The sequence below is a fragment of the Hordeum vulgare genome, chromosome 4H, assembly GCF_904849725.1.
Source record: "Hordeum vulgare subsp. vulgare chromosome 4H, MorexV3_pseudomolecules_assembly, whole genome shotgun sequence".
Classification (NCBI taxonomy): domain Eukaryota; kingdom Viridiplantae; phylum Streptophyta; class Magnoliopsida; order Poales; family Poaceae; genus Hordeum; species Hordeum vulgare.
The window spans coordinates 114,588,291-114,608,759 of record NC_058521.1 but is presented as its reverse complement, the minus strand read 5'-3'; the positions used below and the strand labels follow the sequence as shown (position 1 = coordinate 114,608,759).

Sequence of the window (20,469 nt, the reverse complement as noted above, 5' to 3'; positions counted from 1 at the left end):
TCCGAAGTCCTGACTCCTTCCAAGCAGAGGTATCCCCATTATCAAAAACTTATCTATGGGATCTATATGACTGCGAAGAAGGTGGCTCATTATTTCCAAGACCACTCGGTATCTGTCGTTTCTGATGCTCCGTTGTCGGAAATTCTCCACAATCGAGACGCATCAGGCCGAGTGGCGAAGTGGGCAATGGAGATGTTGTACTGTGACATCAAGTTCGAGGCCAAGAAAGCTATTAAGTCTCAAGCCCTGGCTGACTTTATAGCGGAATGGGTAGAACAACAACAACTGACCCACATCTGCTCGGCTCATTGGACAATGTTCTTCGATGGGTCTAAGATGTTGAATGGCTCCGGCGCTGGTGTTGTGATCATATCACCAAAGGGCGACAAGCTCAAGTACGTGCTACAGATACACTTTGATTCCTCCAACAACGAGGCAGAATATGAAGCTCTCCTCTACGGATTGCGTATGGCCATCTCACTCGGCGTCCGTCGCTTGATGGTCTACGGCGATTCGGATTTGGTGGTCAATCAAGTGATGAAAGAGTGGGACGTCAGGAACCCCACCATGACCACATACTGCAATGCAGTGGGGAAGCTGGAGAAGAAGTTTGAAGATCTAGAGCTCCACCATGTTCCAAGACTGAAGAACCAAGCAGCTGACGAGTTAGCAAAACTCGGATCCACTCGGAGACCAGTCCCGAGTGACGTCTTCCTCGAGCACCTCCACCTCCCCTCAGTCAAAGAAGATCCTTTCACAGAGGAACCGGTACAACCCAAGAGCACAACAGATCCGACTGAAGTCGATGTACCTGTTGTGGTTGATCTGGTCATGGAGATTCTGGCTGTCATTCTTGATTGGGCTGTGCCGATCATGGCATATATCTTGAGGCAAGAACTTCCAGAAGACGAAGTCCAAGCCAGGCAGATAGTCCGTAGATCGAAGTCATTCACTGTCATTGAAGGCCAATTATACAAGGAAAGTATCTCGGGCGTTCTTCAACGATGCATCTCCCCAGAGGAGGGGCAGCTGATTCTAGAGGGTATTCACTCAGGAACCTGCGGTCATCACGCTTCTTCAAGAGCGATCGTAGCCAAGGCGTTCAGGGCTGGCTTCTTTTGGCTGCAGGCTAATGAGATGGCTAAGGATATGGTTGATCGATGTGAGGGCTGTCAGTTCTACTCCAACATGTCCCACAAGCCAACGTCTGCGTTGAAGACGATCCCTCTTGTGTGGCCGTTTGCAGTGTGGGGATTAGATACAGTTGGCCCATTCAAGACAGGCCAAGGTGGATACACACATCTGTTGGTGGCAGTCGACAAGTTCACGAAATGGATCGAAGCGAAGCCCATCAAGAAGCTCGACGCTTCAACAGCCGTCAAGTTTGTCAGGGACATCATCTTCAGATTCGGTGTACCTCACAGCATAATTACGGACAACGGGACAAACTTCGACTCGGACAGATTCAAGGGTTTCTGTGCGAGTCAGGGTATCCGAGTGGATTTTGCTTCCGTAGCACATCCTCAATCCAACGGACAAGCTGAGCGGGCGAATGGGCTTATTCTTCAAGGTTTGAAGCCCCGACTCCTGCGAGAGGTGGGACACGCTGCTGGCGCATGGGTCACCGAGTTACCTTTAGTGCTTTGGGGCCTCTGCACCACTCCGAACAGATCAACGGGGCGATCACCGTTCTTCCTCATTTATGGGGCAGAAGCGGTCCTTCCGAGTGACCTACTTCACAATGCCCCACGAGTCGAACTCTTCTCCAAAGCTGAAGCAGAACAAGCAAGGCAAGATGGAGTAGATCTTCTAGAGGAGGAACGCGAGATGGCATTAACTCGCTCGACCATTTATCAACAAAATCTGCGGCGTTTTCATGCACGCCACGTCAGAAGTCGGACGTTCCAAGCAGGCGACCTGGTGCTCCGAGTGGATCAACAAAGACCTCACAAGTTGGCTCCGGCCTGGGAAGGACCCTTCATCATCTCCAAGGTGCTGAACAACGGAGTATACAGACTCTACAACATCGAAAGAGAGACTGACGAGCCGCGCGCATGGAACGGAGATCTCCTGAAGCGCTTCTACACGTGACCGTCGACTGAAGCGATGTAAAGAACAAGTATTGGCGAAATAATATAAAGCAGATTGAGTTTTTTGCAGGTTAAAAGTTCTTCCGCGGTCGCAGACTCCGGTCTCAAAAAAAACTTAGCTGCGATCCAGAATCGCCTTAGTATTAACTTTCTCCGAGTGTGCACTTAACGTCACACTCGGGGGCTTAGCCACGATCCAGCATCGTCTAAGTATTAACTCTCTCCGAGTGTGCACTTAACGTCACACTCGGGAGCTTAGCTGCGATCCAGCATCGCCTAAGTATTAACTCTCTCCGAGTGTGCACTTAACGTCACACTCGGGGGCTTAGCTGCGATCCAGCATCGCCTAAGTATTAACTCTCTCTGAGTGTGCACTTAACGTCACACTCGGGAGCTTAGCTGCGATCCAGCATCGCCTAAGTATTAACTCTCTCCGAGTGTGCACTTAACGTCACACTCGGGAGCTTAGCTGCGATCCAGCATCGCCTAAGTATTAACTCTCTCCGAGTGTGCACTTAACGTCACACTCGGGGGCTTAGCTGCGATCCAGCATCGCCTAAGTATTAACTCTCTCCGAGTGTGCACTTAACGTCACACTCGGGAGCTTAGCTGCGATCCAGCATCGCCTAAGTATTAACTCTCTCCGAGTGTGCACTTAACGTCACACTCGGGAGCTTAGCTGCGATCCAGCATCGCCTAAGTATTAACTCTCTCCGAGTGTGCACTTAACGTCACACTCGGGGGCTTAGCTGTGATCCAGCATCGCCTAAGTATTAACTCTCTACGATTATGCACTTAACGTCACACTCGGGGGCTTAGCTGCGATCCAGCATCGCCTAAGTATTAACCTTCTCCGAGTGTGCACTACACGTCACACTCGGGGGCTTAGCTGCGATCCAGCATCGCCTAAGTATTAACCTTCTCCGAGTGTGCACTACACGTCACACTCGGGGGCTTAGCTACGATTCAGCATCGCCTAAGTAATAACCTTCTCCGAGTTTGCACTTCACGTCACACTCGGGGGGCTTAACAGCGATCCAGCATCGACTGTTTGCCTTTGGCTTCACCAAGAAACGCCAACCAAAAACTCGAATCAACATTGCAACAGAAGAGTAAAAATCGGATTCCAAAATTCTCGCAAAGATAGCTAACTCGGTGCGGATCAAGCTTACCCGCACCGATTTAAATGTGTGACAGCCAACAGAAGTGGCCAAATTACCTTACAGATAACACACTCGGCATACCGAGGATAAAGTTTTCTTAAGCGTCAGCAGGGTCAGCGCCAGGACTGGAGGGCTCAACAAAGGTGTCCAAGTCAATTCCATCGGCGATGCGGGTAGCACTCTCAAGGAACGTCTCCATGAAGTCTTCGAATCGAAGCTTCTTCGTGTTGGCGACCTTCAGTGTCTTCAGCTTTTCCTCACGCACCTCCTTGCAATGGACTCGGACCAATGACAGAGCAACATCTGCACCGCAATGAGCTGCAGATTTCTTCCACGACTGCACTCTATTGGGAATCTCCTCCAGTCGGGTCATCAGGTTCTCCATCTCCTGCCGCGACTCATCTTCTGGCCAAAGCTCCTTGTCGATTCGGCCGACGACTTCTCTCAGTCGACCGATGAAAGGACCAGCTTTGCCCACGCGGATGTGCGCACGGAGCAGATCTCGACTGGCGTCGTCGCCGAGTGGAACGTTCTCAAGAATCGAACGCTCCACGTCAGCCGCTTCAGCTTCGGCGTCAAAGCAAAAATCTGCGACAATAGGACAAACAGACAATAAGCGCCGAGTGCTACGCGCATAGCACAACCACTCGGAAAAATAAGGACTTACCAGCCAGACGCGTCATCATCTGCCGAGCCCAGTCGCTGACATATTTCTCTTGTGCTCTGCATCGTTTGTTCAGCACATCCATCTGACTCATCAGCGCAGTCCTCTGCTTCCCCATCTTTTCCACTTCCTCAGTCAACACCTTGTTCACTTCACGCGCCTGCTCCAATGACTTCTCCCGTTCCGCCAGAGCATCCTTCATGCCGGCCAGTGCAAGCATGGCCGCATCAAGTTCACCAGCGAACTGATTCCTCTCCGCCTTCAGAGCCTCATAGGCCGTCCCCATTTCACAAGTTTTCTGCCAACAAGAAACAAGGGACAATCAGAAAGTTCAACAGTTAACAGCCTAAGTTCTTTAGACCCCTGCCGACGCAAGCAGTCGACAGCGGTCTCGGGGACTACACCCAGTGGGTTCACTAAGAGTGACCCCACTAGCATGCACCTCAAGCAGGCCTTCCCTATTGAAATGCATGTTATAACCTACGCCTCCGAGGCCAATACTACCCGACCTGAGTACAACTTACTCTTGGGGACTCTTACCGTAAGTGCACTTCGACTGCAACCACTACTCGCACTCGGTAATCCTATCTACAGACACAACCAAACTCAAAGCAAAGTGTATAAAGACAACTGTCGGTGCAAGCAGTCGACAGAAGTCTCGGGGACTACACCCACTAGGTTCACTTAGAGTGAACCCATTGCAAACAACAGCTGATATTCAATAACAACCAGTGGGTTACACGGGAAAAGTAAATACTTACTAGACCATTTACTCGGATATCATCGCGCAGCTCCAAGCTTCGCTGGTACAAGGCCGCAATGGAGTCATAGGCCCTCTTGGCTTCTCCAGCCATCAGCTCCGCCTGCACCATAGCCCCCTTGGCCGCTCCCACCTGCTCCTCCGGAAGACACTAGATGCTGAATTCAGCATTCGACGAACCTGGAATCGTCGGAGGTTCCTGAGGCATCCCAAGGTCCGCCCCAGTCGGCGGCTCCTCCTCCACCAGCACTGGTTCAGTCGGTGGCGGCGCCTCTGTCGGCAGCACGTCGGCGGCGAGAGCGGCAGCGAGAGGAGCAGCCTCAAGAACAGGCTCCACAGCCAGGTCGGCTCTCCCCTGGTCGCCCTCATCCAGGCAGATCGCCCTTGATAGGCCGAATGACACGAGGTCTCAGAAAAAGAAAGAAGCACCTGCCTGGGGACGTGATGGTATAAAACACTCGACGTTCCTACAACGCACCTGGCTGAGACGAGACGATGTTGTCTGTGTCTATGGGGTCATCTTCCTGACGCGCCGGAGAGGTGGCAGAATTAGCGACCCTGTCGAGTGAGATCCATTCGGCTAGTAAACAGAAGTTCACTCGGATATCAGAAAAAACTGAAAGCTGAGTACACTTACGTGGAGGTGACGGGGACAGCGACCTCATTCACGGCAGAGCCTTCCGAGGTTTAGGCCCACTCCGTTTGGGCGCCTTAGAAGATTGGCCCGCAGGCTCAACGGCGGCATCCCTGGTCCTCTTAGCGCTTCGAACACTCGGGACCACTGGAGCAGTAGGCGGAGCACTCGAAGACGCGGGAGGAGCTGAGGGGACAGCGGGCTCGTGTCGGCGCTTGGTCCGATGCTCCAGTTGTGGAGGTGGCGAGTCCTGCTCCTCGTCTTCTCCCTCCTCCTCGCTGGACTCTTCCTCCGACTCCACACTGTTGGAGACATATTCAGCGCTCTCCATGCTGCCCTCCTGGCTGCCCTCCTCCTCCTCGGCCGAGTTCCCGTTCGAGACGGGAGAAAACCAGTTGGTCCACTCCTGCATAAAATTCAGTCGGCGACATCAAACATCACACAGAGATTCAAGCAAACGACAAGATTAAGACAGTTAGGAGCACTCGACAAGAGTCTCTCACCTGATTCGGTGGAGGATTATCCGCGCAGAAGGGCTTCACTCGCCGTGATCCTTTGGGATTCTCGCAGGGGCCCATGATCTGGAGCACCCACGAGGTCACCCTCTCCTCAGTCACGCCCACAACATTGGTCCGAGTGGAATCCTCGGGCCCCGTATAATGCCACATAGCATGGTCGCGAGCCTGCAGAGGCTGGATCCGCCGACCCAGGAAGACTTCCAGCAGGTCTATACCGGTGACCCCCCTCCTGACGACGTCCACGAGTGCCTCAACCAAGGGCTGGACGTCGTTCTTCTCCGCCTTCGAGAGCGCGAGCTGCTTAGGCGGGGCGGGCCGGTCTAGACTAAAAGGAGGCAGTCCAGTCGACGCATTCGGACAGGCGATATCCTGGCAGTAGAACCACGTCGACTGTCAGTTCCTAACCGACTCACTTAACTGGAGAGCAGGATAGCTACTCCGACTCTTCTTCTGGAATCCTAAACCCCCGCAGAGCTGGAGAAGGTGCGTCTTATCATCCGACTGGCTAAGTCGTTTGATAGTTTGGGATCGGGCGAAGAAGATGTGTTTGAACAAACCCCAATGGGGAGGGAAACCGATGAAACATTCGCACAAAACTATGAAGGCAGAAAGATGGGCGATGGCATTCGGAGGAAAATGGTGAAGTTGGGCCCCGAAGTGATTCATGATGCCCTTGAAGAAAGGATGCGGGGGCAGAGAAAAACCTCGGTGGACATGGCTGAGGAGCAGGACGCGCTCCCCCTCCCGAGGAGTTGGCTCGACCTCGTCCTCCGCCGGCAGTCTCCAGGACATATGCACGAGCACTCCGTGCTCCACCAGCTGCAGCAGATCTCCCTCCGTCACCGTGGAGGGGAGGAAGTCTCCTTGGATCCACCCTGCCGGCAGCGGCCGCTGCCGCCGCTGAGCAGGCGCCGCCGCCTTGCCCTTCTTCTTCCTCGCCTCCATCTTGCTGGTCTGACCCTTGGTCATGGAGGCGACGGCGAACCCTCGAGAGGAAGGAGAAGGAGGGAGTGTAGGAGCGCTGGAGGTGGCGAGGAAGACGGAGCAGGCGAGAGCGAAAGATTCGGCGAGCGTAACGAAGAAGCCTCGCCGCCCAGATTTAAATAGGGTTCCGACTGGGTCACTGGCGGGTGGCCCCGAAACCTTATCCGCCCGACCGGCCGCGGCGATATCAGTGGAGGAGTTGAAGGCGTGAGAATCGAGGCGTCAGCCACTACTCGTGTGCGCCGACGTCGTCCCCGCTGAGCGTGCGGAACCCGAAATTTGAGATCCTGGAAAATCCGCCGCTGTCAGTTGACCGGTCGCATCAAAAGATGCGCAGAAACACTCGGCTCTCGACAGTCTGTTTCGCAAGCACTTCCACTCGGATCGTTGCCAGAAAAGGTAAAATGGATAGAGGCAAGCAACGCCCAAGCCGAATCTAATCCAGTCGGATCCGAACTTCAAGCACCGCTTCGTCGTTTCAACCCCAATCCATTCGGGGACTAATGATGGGGTCATAGTCCTAGGGTAGGGTCATAGGCCTGCCATACAGGTCCTACCCAAGGACTACCCCACACAAAGGACAGGACCCTAAGTCTGCCCTGACTAAATTAAGGAATCCCCATTATCCAGTCGGCAACAGGTCCTATATCATCCAGTCGGATACTAGCATTCGGAGAATACCAAGCTAATTGACTGGATACACTCGGTACATCGTAACCTCTCTGGAGGGAAATGGTCGTACGTTTCCGGGTGCATTTATTAGCATTTAGAGCATACGTTACCTGTAACGTATGCATTCAATCCCCACTACTCCGCCCTTATACCGGAACCGTTGTGGAGGGCAGCGCACTCTATATAAGCCGCCCTCCCCCACTGGTAGAAAGGTTAGCAAATCATTGTATTCCATATTACACTCGACAACAAGCTCCAAGAGCACTGAGATGTAGGGTTGTTACCTCCACCGCAGAGGGGCCTGAACTCATGCAACCTCGCCGTAGCCAGGACTCTGCCCATCTCATTCATACCCTACACATCTACTGTCAGGCTTATACCCACGACAAACATCGTACTGTTAAAGGGGGTCGAAGTTACACTTTGGAATAAATTTCCTCATGATGCTCAACCCAAGCCTAATCCTACCAAAAGCCTCAAGTGAGGAATACGAGTGACATGACGACTCTCACAGTTGAGGGTTACGACCGTTTTGATAGCTACGCCACATCATTGGTCTTATCCACACCAACGGTCATATTATTTAAGGGCATTAGTATCAAATCATGTCGGGATGCTCCCAGGCTATAAATAGCTGCCCCCACAACCATTAGTTGGTTGGCTGCTCCTTTAGAAACTAACACTTGTCATAAGAGCAACCCAATTCCTCAGAGTCTTCGAGAGTAATTCATCAGTCAGGAAATACCCCATACACCGAAACCACAAACCTTGAACCAAGTGATTGAGCATCACTGAAGAAGTTGTTCCTGTGTGGGACTGAAGCCTTTTACCTTTGAGGACTGTGCATCCTCCAGAAGGTTAGGCGTCATGGTCTAGATCTTTCCAGCAGTCAATTGTGGATCGCCGGGTGACCAAGTTTGTGAGGGTTTGGAAGTCTGCCCTGAAGACTTACCACGAGTGTTGGGCGAGGACTGTGTGTTCTTAGCCCAAGGAGAACACGGTAGGGACTGTGTGTCCTTTGGTTTCAATACCAAGCCGCTCCAAACCAGATGTACAACTGTCACAGCAGTTGGAACTGGGTCATCAACTACTGTCTTCGCTGTGAAACGGGTTCTAATTCCTCAACTCCTTACTTTCATCAGATTATGTGTTGATGACTTTCACTGTTACTGTTTGAAGAATTTGCTGAAGACTTTCTATGAAATTCCTCAACCCCAAATTCTTCATGCTAGTTAATCCTCATCTGATTTCTGTGTGCCTGCTCACTGTGCAATCTGTTTTGACATTCCTCACACTGAAAAACTGTTGTTGTGAAACTTTGCACTTCTGATCCTTTACTGTTTCCGCTGTAAGTTAGTCATCAGTAAGGAATTTCCTCAAAAGGAATTTCCTCAGTGATGAAATTCTAAAAATCTCCTATTCACCCCCCCCCCCCCAGTCGATATAACGCACTTACATAACCAATCTCCGTCTCGCGACTCCGATTGGTACTTGTAAGGTTGCTAGTAGTGTTGATTACTCTTTGTACTTGATGCTAGTTGGATTACTTGGTGGAAGAGTTTATGTTCAGATCCTCGACGCTACTCATTACACCTCTGATCATGATTATGAGTATGCTTTGTGGGTAGTTACTTTTGTTCCTGAGGACACGGGATAAGTCTTGCTATTAATAGTCATGTGAATTTGGTATTCGTTCGGTATTTTGATATGATGTATGTTGTCTTTTCCTCTAGTGGTGTTATGTGAACGTCGACTACATAACACTTCACCATATTTGGGCCTAGAGGAAGGCATTGGGGAGTAGTAAGTAGATGATGGGTTGCTAGAGTGACAGAAGCTTAAACCCCAGTCTATGCGTTGCTTCGTAAGGGGCTGATTTGGATCCACTAGTTTAATGCTTTTGTTAGACGTTGTCTTAATTCTTCTTTCGTAGTTGCGGATGCTTGCGAGAGGGGTTAATCATAAGTGGGATGCTTTTACAAGTAAGGGAAGTACCCAAGCACCGGTCCACCCACATATCAAACTATCAAAGTAACGAACGCGAATCATATGAACATGATGAAACTAGCATGACAGAAATTCCCATGTGTCCTCGGGAGCGTTTTTCCCCTATAAGACTTTGTTCAGGCTTGTCCCTTGCTACAAAAGGGATTGGGCCGCTTTGCTGCACCGTTGCTACTACTCGTTACTTGTTACTTTTCACTTGCTACGTTTCACCTCACTACACCATCACTTGTTACCGCTACTTTCAGTGCTTGTAGTTATTACCTTGCTGAAAACCGTTTATCAGAGCCTTCTGCTCCTCGTTGGGTTCGACACTCTTACTTATAGAAAGGACTACGATTGATCCCCTATACTTGTGGGTCATCATTGTGTCACAATCATCCTTGTTGCACACATTTTTAGAGAGACATGCACTCATCGTGATTTTGCTAGAATGCTCATCGTGCTTCACTTATATCTTTTGAGCTAGATAATTTTGCTCTATGTGCTTCACTTAGATATTTTAGAGCACGGCGGTGCGTGACTTAGTAGTTGGCTTGTGCTATGAAAGTAGTCCCAAAGGTGATAGGTACCCAAAGAGGATACAAAAACCTCCATCTTCATGTGCTTTGAGTAGAAAGAGAACTTTTGATTCCTCTCAATTAGTTTTGAGACGTGGATTTGGTAATATTAGGAGTTATGTTAGTAAGGTGTTGTGAACCTAGAAATACTTGTGTTGAAGTTAGTGATTCCCGTAGCATGAATGTATGGTGAACCGCTATGTTTGGAAGTCGGAGCATAATTGATCTATTGATTGTCATCCTTTGTGTTGAGGTCGGGATCCACGATGGTTAACACCTACCAACCCTTCCCCTAGGAGTATGCGTTTAGCACTTTGTTTCGATTACTAACAAAAACTTTCGCAACAAGTATGTGTGTTCTTCATGACTAATGTGAGTCCATGGTATAGATGCACTTTCACCTTCCACCGTTGCTAGCCTCTTGAGTACCGTGCAACTTTCGCCGGTACACAAACCCACCATATGCCTTCCTCAAAACAGCCACCATACCTACCTACTATGGCATTTTCATAGCCATTCCGAGATATATTGCCATGCAACTCCGACCGTTCCGTCTCATGACTTGTGCTGTCACTCTCATATTGCCATTGCATGATCGTTAGATAGCTAGCGAGATGTTTCAACGTCATACGCCAAGCTAGATCGTTGCACATCCCGGTACACTGCCGGAGGCATTTCCTATAGAGTCATCATCGTTCTGAGCTTTGAGCTGTGAGTAAATAAAAGTGTGATGATCATAATTATTAGAGCATTGTCCTATGTGAGGAAATAAAAAAAGAGGCCAAAGAGCCCAAAAAAGAGAGACCCCAGAGCCCAAATAAAAAAGAGAAAAAGAGAGAAGGGACAATGCTACTATCTTTTTCTACACTTGTGCTTCATAATAGCACCATGTTCTTCATGATTGAGAGCCTCTCGTTTCGTCGCCACCATATGCTAGTGGGAATCCTTATTATATAACTTGGCTTGTATATTCCAATGATGGGCTTCTTCAAATTGACCTAGGTCTTCGTGAGCAAGCAAGTTGTATGCACACCCACTAGTTCTCCTTTTGAGTTTTCACATACTTATAGCTCTAGTGCATCCTTTGTATGGCAATCCCTACTCGTTCACATTGATATCTATTAATGGGAATCTCCATAGCCCTTTCATACGCCGAGTCAATGTGACCATCTCCTCCTTTTTGTCTCACAACCACCACCACACTCTATTCCACCTACAGTGCTATATCCATGGCTCACGCTCATGTATTGCGTGATAGTTATAAAAAGTTTGAGAAAGTAAGAGTGCGAAAACAATTACTTGGACAATACCGGGGTTGTGCATGATTTAAATTAGTTGTGTGAGGATGATGGAGCATACCCAGAATACATGATTTTGTAGGGATAACTTTCCTTGGCCTTGTTATTTTGAAAGTTCATGATTACCTTGCTAGCTTGCTTGAAGTATTATTGTTTTCATGTCAATAGCAAACTATTGTTTTGAATCTTACGGATCTGAACATTCATGTCACGTGAAAGAAGTTACAAAGGACAACTATGCTAGGTAGCATTCCACATCAAAAATTCAGTATTTATCACTTCCCTACTCGAGGACGAGCAGGAGTTAAGCTTGGGGATGCTTGATACGTCTCCAACGTATCTATAATATTCGATGGTTTCATGTTATTATCTTGTCAAACTTTGGATATTTTGTATGCCTTTTATATATTTTTTGGGACTAACTTATTAACTCAGTGCCAAGTGCCGGTTCCTGTTTTTTCCGTGTTTTTGACCCTTTTCAGAGGAGGATTTTAAACGGAGTCCAAACGGAACGAAACTTCCAAAAAGATTTTTTTCCGAAACAGAAGACGATCGGGGAACTTGAGAACCAAGGCAGGGGGCCACCAGGGACCCCACAAGCCCCCAGCCGTGGTCAGGGGGTCGCGCCTCCCAGGCTTGTGGGCCCCCTGGGCCTCCTCTGCCCTAGGTCTTTCGCCTATATATTCCCAAAAATTCCAAAAAAAATCAGGAGATCATCGAAAGTACTTTTCTGTCGCCGCAAGCTTGTGTCTCCGCAAGATCCCATCTGGGGCACGTTCTGGTGCCCTGTCGGAGGGGGGGATTCGGATACGGAGGGCTTCTTCATCAACACCATGACCTCTCCGATGATGCGTGAGTAGTTCACCATAGACCTACGGGTCCATAGCTAGTAGCTAGATGGCTTCTTCTCTCTCTTGGATCTTCAATACAAAGTTCTCCATGATCTTCATGGAGATCTATCCGATGTAATCTTCTTTTGCGGTGTGTTGGTCGAGATCCGATGAATTGTGCATTTATGATCAGATTATCTATGAATCTTATTTGAGTTTCTCCTGATCTCTCTTATGCATGATTTCATATCCTTGTAATTCTCTTCGAGTTGTGGGTTTTGTTTGGCCAACTTGATCTATGATTCTTGCAATGGGAGAAGTGCTTGGTTTTGGGTTCATACCGTGCGGTGACCTCACCCAGTGACAGAAGGGGTAGCGAGGCACGCATCATGTTGTTGCCATCAAGGGTAAAAAGATGGGGATTTCATCATTGGTTTGAGTTTATCCCTCTACATCATGTCATCTTGCTTAAGGCGTTAGTCTGTTCGTCATGAACTCAATACACTAGATGCATGCTGGATAGTTGTCGATGTGTGGAGTAATAGTAGTAGATGCAGAAAGTATCGGTCTACTTGTCTCGGACGTGATGCCTATATGTATGATCATTGCCTTAGATATCGTCATGACTTTGCGTGGTTCTATCAATTGCTCGACAGTAATTTGTTCACCCACCGTATTATTTGCTATTTTGAGAGAAGCCTCTAGTGAACACTATGTCCCCCGGGTCTACTTCACACCATATTTTCAGCCTTACTCTTTTACTTCGTTGCACTTTCCGCTTTCAGATCTCACTTTGCAATCAATCTTGAAGGGATTGACAACCCCTTTATAGCGTTGGGTGCAAACTCTTTTGTATTTGCGCGGGTACTCTAGACTTAACGAGATTCTCCTACTGGATTGATACCTTGGTTCTCAAATTGAGGGAAATACTTACTGCTCCTCTGCTGCATCACCCTTTCCTCTTTAAGGGAAAAACCAACGCAAGCAAGTCTCCATCAACGTGTCAATTTCTGGCGCTGTTGATTGAGAAGTAGCACGCCCCAAGGGGTCCCATGGGCTATGGTAAGAGATAAATCAGCCGCTAGTGGGCTCGAATAAGTTCCCACCAACGCCCATAAGGTTTGAGAAGGAAAAAACACAAGGTGGAAAGAGTTTCCAAGTGGGAAGGTGGAATCCTACTCCAAGTAGGAGTGGAGTAGGACTCCTCCACCTCCAATTTCGGCCAAACCTTGAGGGTTTGAGGCTGCCTCCTCCCCTCCCTCCCTCCTATATATACTAGAGGTATTGAGGGTTTCTGAGACACAACTTTGCCACGTGCTGCTCGACCCTATACCACGCAGTTTTTCCTCTAGGTCGTATTTCTGCGGAGCTTAGGCGAAGCCCTGCCGGAGTAGATCATCACCACCAGCGGCGCGCCGTCACGCTGCCGGAGAACTATTCTACCTCTCCGCCCCCTCTTGCTGGAACAAGAAGTTGGAGATCATCTTCGAGCTGTACGTGTGCTGAACGTGGAGGTGTCGTCCGTTCGGCACTAGATCGGGAAGGATCGTGATGAAGTTCGCGGGACGGATCGTGATGAAGTTTGCAGGACGGATCATGATGAAGTCGCGGGACAGATCATGATGAAGTTCGCGGGACGGATCATGATGAGATAGTACGACTACGGCGATCTGAATCGCGGAACGTTCCACTACATCAACCGCGTTTATTAATGCTTCCTGTTGTGCGATCTACAAGGGTACGTATATCCAAATCTCCTCTCGTAGATGGACATCACCATGATAGGTCTTCGTGCACGTAGGAAAATGTTTGTTTCCCATGCGACGTTCTCCAACAGGGACCCCCTTGATAATTCGTATTGGGATAAAACGCTTATGGCAAGGCCCAACATTGGTACTACATTTGCCTAACTAATAAAACTTGCGTAGGAACTTTCCGGACTCTATGGATAATTAATCACCCCCGGGCCAGTGATCCTCATGAGTGTTGGTCTAAAACAGAGCATTGTGTGGGGCCAGCCTGGGGCAACTCGACACATGTCTATAAGGTTATCGTACACGTGCTTTTCCGCCATGTCCTGAGAACGAGATAGGCGACTCTTATCGGCATCATCGACATCGACACGTTGGGAGGCCTTGCTGTATTTGTTTTACCTTCAATGAATGTCTTGTGCATCAGGATTCCAGGGATACTTTGTACTATCTCGAGGTTAGGGTTTTCCACACAGCTTGTGGTTAGTTTGTGATAATTAGTTGGAGAACCCCTGCATGGTTAAATATTTCTAAGAGCCGTGACCACGATTTTGTAGCAACTTAGAAATTTGTTTAACACCCGGTTGTAGAAAACTTGAAGTGAACTCAAATTAAAATACACCAACCGTGTGCGTAACCGTGACCGTATCTTCTTGTGAGGTTTGAACCAAGAAGAGGACAAGTGGGGTTATGATTAACTTGTAAGTAGGTGTTCAGGATCACTTCTTGATCATTACTAGTTCATGTCCATTTATGCGTAGATCACTATTCTTATTCTTGTACTCGTAAGTTAGCCAGATATCAAATGCTTAGTGCTTGTTGTAACCTCCCCACTTAACCATACCTCACCCATTAAGTCCTGATACACTTTGATATGAGATTGTTGAGTCCACGTGGCTCACAGATTACTACAACAACACTTGTAGGTACATGTAATGCGACGCTTTGACGTGAGAGCGATGCTTGTTTGATTTGGAGTTCTTCTTCTTCGTCAATCATAGGATGGGTTCGAGGCCGGCAACCTAGGATAGCAAGATGGATGTCATTTTTATCGTTTCATTTCGTCCATAGTCGGACCCTGCTTTTACGTATGATGATTGCAATGGTTGTTTGTATTGAGATGATCACGATTTACCATGTGGTGAGTGTAGGCCAATTCCATATACACATCTTCTCTTTACATGTACTTGAAACGATATCCATTCTTGTGAAACGATGAGATGCGCTTCTTCCCCTATCAAGGCCCTCGAGCCCAGACGAGGATAGTACCGCATCTTGGGTGTTACAGCATCGGATCTGACTCTGACCAGTTTGGATCTGTCGCCTCGGGTGTCATCCATGTGGGTTGGAGGAGGAAATGATCGTCTGCATTGCACTCCTCCGCTCTTACGAGGACAACACCGGTCGACGGCAAGATCTATCCCACGCAACTCCATAATGTCGGCTCAACGGGCGTTCAAATCCTCCGGAGTTGGATCATCGTGGCAACCATCAAATCTATCCTTCCTTATCACCGGTAGGGTGGAGTATGAGTCCCACCGGGACCGATGGGCCCGCCATGGGAAGGAGAGGATAAGGTCCACCGAGGCCCAATTTGTTGTCGACATGGTGGAAACTGATGCTGCAGCGCGGGCGGCCGCAGAGGAGGAAGCCATTCGCGCCTGCATTGTGGAGAAGTAGCAGCGGAGGAACACACATGCCCTCACTTGAGAACAAAATCAAGCGGTCCGTGAAATGGCCGGACTACAACCAAAGGATCGAGGAGAAGGACGAAAGCAACAGTGAAGATGGCTCTGGCGAGGAGCAAATCTGGCTCTATTCGTACATCTTTGACCGTACTTCCATGAGAAGGACGGCAATGGTATCGAAAAGGTCAAGGGAAGTCGGAGATGATCTTCTTCACCATAGCCAAAGACAAATTTTGATAGTCGTATGTAGCAGCCGGACGATGTGTATGTGTCGTTTACGTAGTTGCATGATATTGTATGGATTTGAGGTATGTTAATTGAGGTGTCCCCTTATGAGAAGGAAAATATGAGTCCTGACCGGTGAGTGCCCACAACGCGCCCGAGCTCATCCACGGGCGTTTATGAGGTCGGGTTTGCCAAGTCTAAGAGCATCTACAATCAGACGCATGGGCCAAAGATCTAGTCACTTATTGGTCAAAAACTATGACCCACGTGAACATCTGAAATCAGCCTCACACGCCCGGGCTGACCAACACCTTTCATATCCAGTCCAAATTTGGGAGGGATATGAAAATTCATTGGTGTGATCGAATGTGTCCCGCGAGTTGCATTGACGTGTGGGTCTCCCTAGAAAAACACTCAGAAACCCTAAGATATGAAGCTCGTCTCCTCAGGACCGATGGCGCCACGTGTCAATGCTCCAACGCGCCGCACAAGGCCCCTAGCCCGACTATTTAATGCGGATGTCGGCACCAAAACCCTAACCATCCACAATTCATCCCCCTCCACCGCTGCCGCTTTTGAATCATCTTTCACCTTCACATCTCACTCGTCGTCCGCTATCCGTCCACTGACTAGCACTCTCTGGCAATAGCTAGACGAATGTTGTTCTCGATTTCTCAACAATTAGAAATTGGCTTGCAATAACCCACCAGCGCGTGGGATCGAGGCAGTTTTCGAGGGTAGAGTATTCAACCCAATTTGTTGATTCGCCGATAGGAGGTGAGAGGATACTCTCAAGTATTAGCAGCTGAATGTGTCAAATTCAACCACACCTGAAAGATTAGTATCTGCAAGCAAAGTGTCAGCAGCAAAGTAGTATGATAACAACGGTGTCAGAAACGATCTGTTGACGGCAGACTATTCCTAACGATTGTATCAATGGCGCCAGAAGTTGCCCGTTGACGGAAATTGTCTTTTCCCGTCAACGACCAGCGAACCAAAATTGTAGCAGGTAGCAGCAGTGTACCGAGTAGCGGCAGTGGCAAGGAACAGCAGTAGTGACAGCAGCAGCAAGTAACAGCAGCAGCAAGTAGCAACAGTAGTAACTGCAGTAGAGCAACACAAGTAACAGCAGTAGAGCAAAACAAGTAACAGCAGCTGTGGGACAAACTCGTAGGCAATGGGTCGGTGATTTGTTTGGATGATATTCATCATGCAACAGTTATAACACGGAGAGATATGTGGCTAGCTCCCGTTCGTCAAAGTGATGTAGGCATGCATTCCGTGTGTCGTCATACGTGCTTAGGGAAAAGAACTTGCATGACATCTATTGTCCATCCCTCCCGTGGCAGCGGGGTCCAAAAGGAAACTACGGGATATTAAGGTTCTCCTCTTAATAAAGAACCATACCAACGCATTAGCACTTGGTGAACACATGAACTCCTCAAACTATGGTCATCACCGGGAGTGGTTCCGGTTATTGTCACTCCGAGGTTGTCGGATCATAACACCTAGTAGGTAACTACAACTTGCAAGATCGGATCTAAAACACACATATATTGGTGACAACATAATAATTTCAGATCTGAAATCATGGCACTCGGGCCCTAGTGACAAGCATTAAGCATGGCAAAGTAGTAGCAACATCAATCTCAGAACATAGTGGATACTAGGGATCAATCCCCGTCAAAACTAACTCGATTACATGCTAGATCTCATCCTACTCATCACGCCCAGCGAGCCTATGAATAGATTACTCACGAACGATGAAGAGCTTCATGGAATTGGAGAGGGAAGAAGGTTGATGATGACGATGGCGACGATTTCCCCTCCCCGGAGCCCAAAACGGACTCCAGATCTGCCCTCCAGATGAAGAACAGGATGTGGCGGCACCTCCGTATCATAAACGCGACGAAATCTTCTCTTTTAATTTTTTCTGGGACGAAAGTGAATTTATAGAGCTGGAATTGGGGGCGGCAGAGCCACGTGGGCCCCACAAGCTTGCTAGCCGCCACCAGGGGGGAGGTGGCGGCTACAGGGCTTGTGGCCCACTGGCCCATCCCCTCCGGTGGGCCAGTATTTGCGCAGGTATTTTTCATATTTTCCAGAAATATTCTCCGTAAATTTTCAGGACGTTCTGAAAACTTTCATTTCTGCACAAAAACAACACCAAAGCAATTCTGCTGAAAACAGCGTCAGTCGAGGTTAGTTCCATTCAAATCATGCAAATTAGAGTCCAAAACAAGGGCAAAAGAGTTTGTAAAAGTAGATACGATTGAGACGTATCATCCACCACCACATTCAACTAGCCATGCCACCATGTCAATGAGTCAGGATCTACCCTTATCTAACGTCGGAGCGCCAACTGCAGCTCATTGGGTAGATCCGGAAAATACGTGAAGCCCAAATACGGAAACCGGAGGAAGAGATGGAGGAGGACGAGGAGGATGCCGGGGACGCGGATGTACATGCGGAGCAACAGGCAATCCTTGATTTCCTCTAGTAGGAAGTGCATGCCAACCGCCGTGTCCTCCAGGCGGAGCAGGAAGCGGATGTCGGCGAGATGCTTGCCTATATGGAGGAGGAGGAGTCGGAGTCCTCCTATGCGCCCATCTACCCTGCGCCCGCCACATAGATTGTGGACATCTCCGACGACGACGAAGGGTAGTTTAGCTAGTGTGATTTGTGTAGGAAGTAAGATATTTTTGCATGCTTCGTGTGGATCTAAGAACATCTTCAATGGCAACCCGCAAACCGCCCGCGTGCGTCCGGATCACGTTGTTCTAATCGTGAAAGCCATCCAACGGACCTGTATGGGTCCAAATGGTGGTTCAAACATATTTTTTTCCCGTAAATCGAAGACAAACGTGGTGGGGGAGGGGGTATCGGATGTCCGGCCAGCACTCAAGCCCGCATCTGACCTCCCTGGCCCACAAACCATCTCCCTTGCCCGCGCGCACTTCCTGCCGGAACCAGTCAACGTCGCTTCAGAGCGTCAGTGCCGCATTCATGCCCGACCAGAATAGACGAGACCTCTCATTGCCACGGGTGTTGAAGCGGTGTACTAGCCGAGAGAGCACAGCGAGTGCCGCTTCCCGATGCAAGCGACTACTCCACGTTAAAACGCACGACAACCGCCTATCCGTCCGTCTGGCAAACCTATTAATGCTATGTGTTATCGAGGTGTCTACTTCGGCGCCACCCGTCCCTCGCTCGGCGCTCTCCGTTGCTATATAAACAGCTGCCCCGGGCATAGCCGCTATCATCCGCCTTCGATTCTTTCTCTCATGTCTGCACCACTTTCATCATGGCTTCCTCGCGCTCCAAATCGTTGTGGGACGGGCTGACGACAGATCAAAAGAAAGAGATGGCTAGCATTGCTTCTTGCTTGTTGACCGGCCGGCAGCCGGAGGACGACGACGGTGCAATGGAAGACGCTACCGTCGACGAGCCGGCACCATCCTCCTCCTCCTCTGCCCCACCCTTATCTGCGCCCCCTCCTCCTCCTTCGCCCACGTACGTTCGAGGGATCAAATTTGGTGTCCTGACTGGATCTAGATACTCTAATGTCTTTACTGGAGAGCGATTTAGCCTATGCTAGTACCTAATGCAAGAGTTTGCACTCCACAAGAAATAGAGTTAACAACTCGACACATATATTCCACCGACACTGTCACTTGCACACTTTGAAATAAACATTGATTCAGTCGTGGCCGTCAAGAGCTGGCTCGACGTACATGCATGCACACCACACGCAGGGTCTGATCACACGTTCGTACAGCCCGTCATGCATGGAGACCCAAGCTTTTGTTCGATATACACACGTATATTTATAGAGGCGTGACCTTAACTCCATTCTCCAGATCAGCTGACCCTGGAGCAGTCGACAGAGGCGCCGACGGCGTAGGGGATGCTGACGCCGCACTTGGACGGGATGCTGGCGATGTTGCCTGCCTTGAGCCCGCTGATGCGGCCGGTGGCCATCTTGAGGCAGCTGCACGCGGCGCGCCTGTCGACAGTGGTCTGGGTGGCAGCGGCGAGTCTCTTGACGCCGCTGCAGCAGGCTGCGGACGGGCCGGTGCCGCCGCGCGCGTAGGTTAGGCAGGGTGCCAAGGCAGAGTTCACCTGGCCGCAGCTGATGGTGGCGTCGGCGGTGTGCGCCGCCGCGAGGAGCATCACCGCAACCAGAGCGACCACCACGATGCTGGCAGCTGCTGCGCGTGCCATTTTCCTCTCTTACGAGCTTACAGCAGTGTTATGGAAGCAGCGGTGGTAGCGATCAAATGGCTATAGGTACGTTGTCTATGCCGGGGAATGTAGGAGCTTAAATAGGCCAGGTTTCCGTCGAAGAAGAGATAGAGTTAGAATGCACTGAAGCATACCTGGTGTCAAGTAATTGCGGCTCGCAGGATATATCAATTCGACGAGATTGCAGAGGTTGTTGGACGTTGCGGGCAGATGAATGGAGTGATTACTACTAAGCGGCAGCCTAGCTAACACGATGACCTAGTTGAGTGGATTAATGATGGTCTTTGTATTAGGCAAGTGCTAACCTTTGGTGGGGATCAGCACACTACATCACCTATTATTAAGGTTGATTCCCTTCATTATTATTTTTAGCAAAAAATTCC

At 49.4% G+C, this 20,469-nt stretch overlaps 1 protein-coding gene across 1 annotated transcript; it reads right to left on the bottom strand.

Moving 5' to 3' along the window:
* Positions 1-19,477: 19,477 nt before the first annotated feature.
* LOC123446223 (non-specific lipid-transfer protein 1-like) lies at positions 19,478-20,210 on the bottom strand. Its single transcript, XM_045122901.1, has one exon. The coding sequence runs from the start codon at positions 20,063-20,065 to the stop codon at positions 19,703-19,705; it is 363 nt and encodes a 120-aa protein (XP_044978836.1). The 5' UTR covers positions 20,066-20,210; the 3' UTR covers positions 19,478-19,702.
* Between the last annotated feature and the right edge of the window lie 259 nt (positions 20,211-20,469).

What these genes read in the sequence shown, in the direction of transcription:
- LOC123446223 (XM_045122901.1), bottom strand. Translation starts at nt 20,065, where the DNA reads ATGGCACGCGCAGCAGCTGCCAGCATCGTGGTGGTCGCTCTGGTTGCG.